The sequence below is a fragment of the Myotis davidii genome, unplaced genomic scaffold, assembly GCF_000327345.1.
Source record: "Myotis davidii unplaced genomic scaffold, ASM32734v1 scaffold43, whole genome shotgun sequence".
In the NCBI taxonomy this organism is placed as follows: domain Eukaryota; kingdom Metazoa; phylum Chordata; class Mammalia; order Chiroptera; family Vespertilionidae; genus Myotis; species Myotis davidii.
In genome coordinates, this window is record NW_006294590.1 from 165,594 (window position 1) to 165,852 (window position 259).

At 69.9% G+C, this 259-nt stretch overlaps 1 protein-coding gene across 1 annotated transcript in view; it reads left to right on the forward strand.

Moving 5' to 3' along the window:
- Window positions 1-259, forward strand: part of BCR (breakpoint cluster region) — an 84,644-nt gene that overhangs the window by 2,627 nt on the left and 81,758 nt on the right. Inside the window, 1 exon segment of the mRNA XM_015567213.1 lies at window positions 9-190. Coding sequence (XP_015422699.1) covers window positions 9-190 — 182 coding nt within the window.

Below are 259 nucleotides of genomic sequence, written 5' to 3' on the forward strand. Positions count from 1 at the left end.
TCACACAGACACGTCCTTCGGAACGCCGCCTGGCTATGGCTGCGCCGCGGACCAGGCGGAGGAGCAGCGCCGACACCAGGACGGACTGCCCTACATCGATGACTCGCCCTCCTCCTCGCCCCACCTGGGCAGCAAGGGCAGGGGCAGCCGGGATGCGCTGGCCTCGGGCACCCTGGAGTCCGCCAAAGCGGTGAGTCCCAGGCAGTGGGCAGCTGTCCTTGTCCCAGAGGCTCCGGAAGCCCAGCCCCTCTGCTCAGGG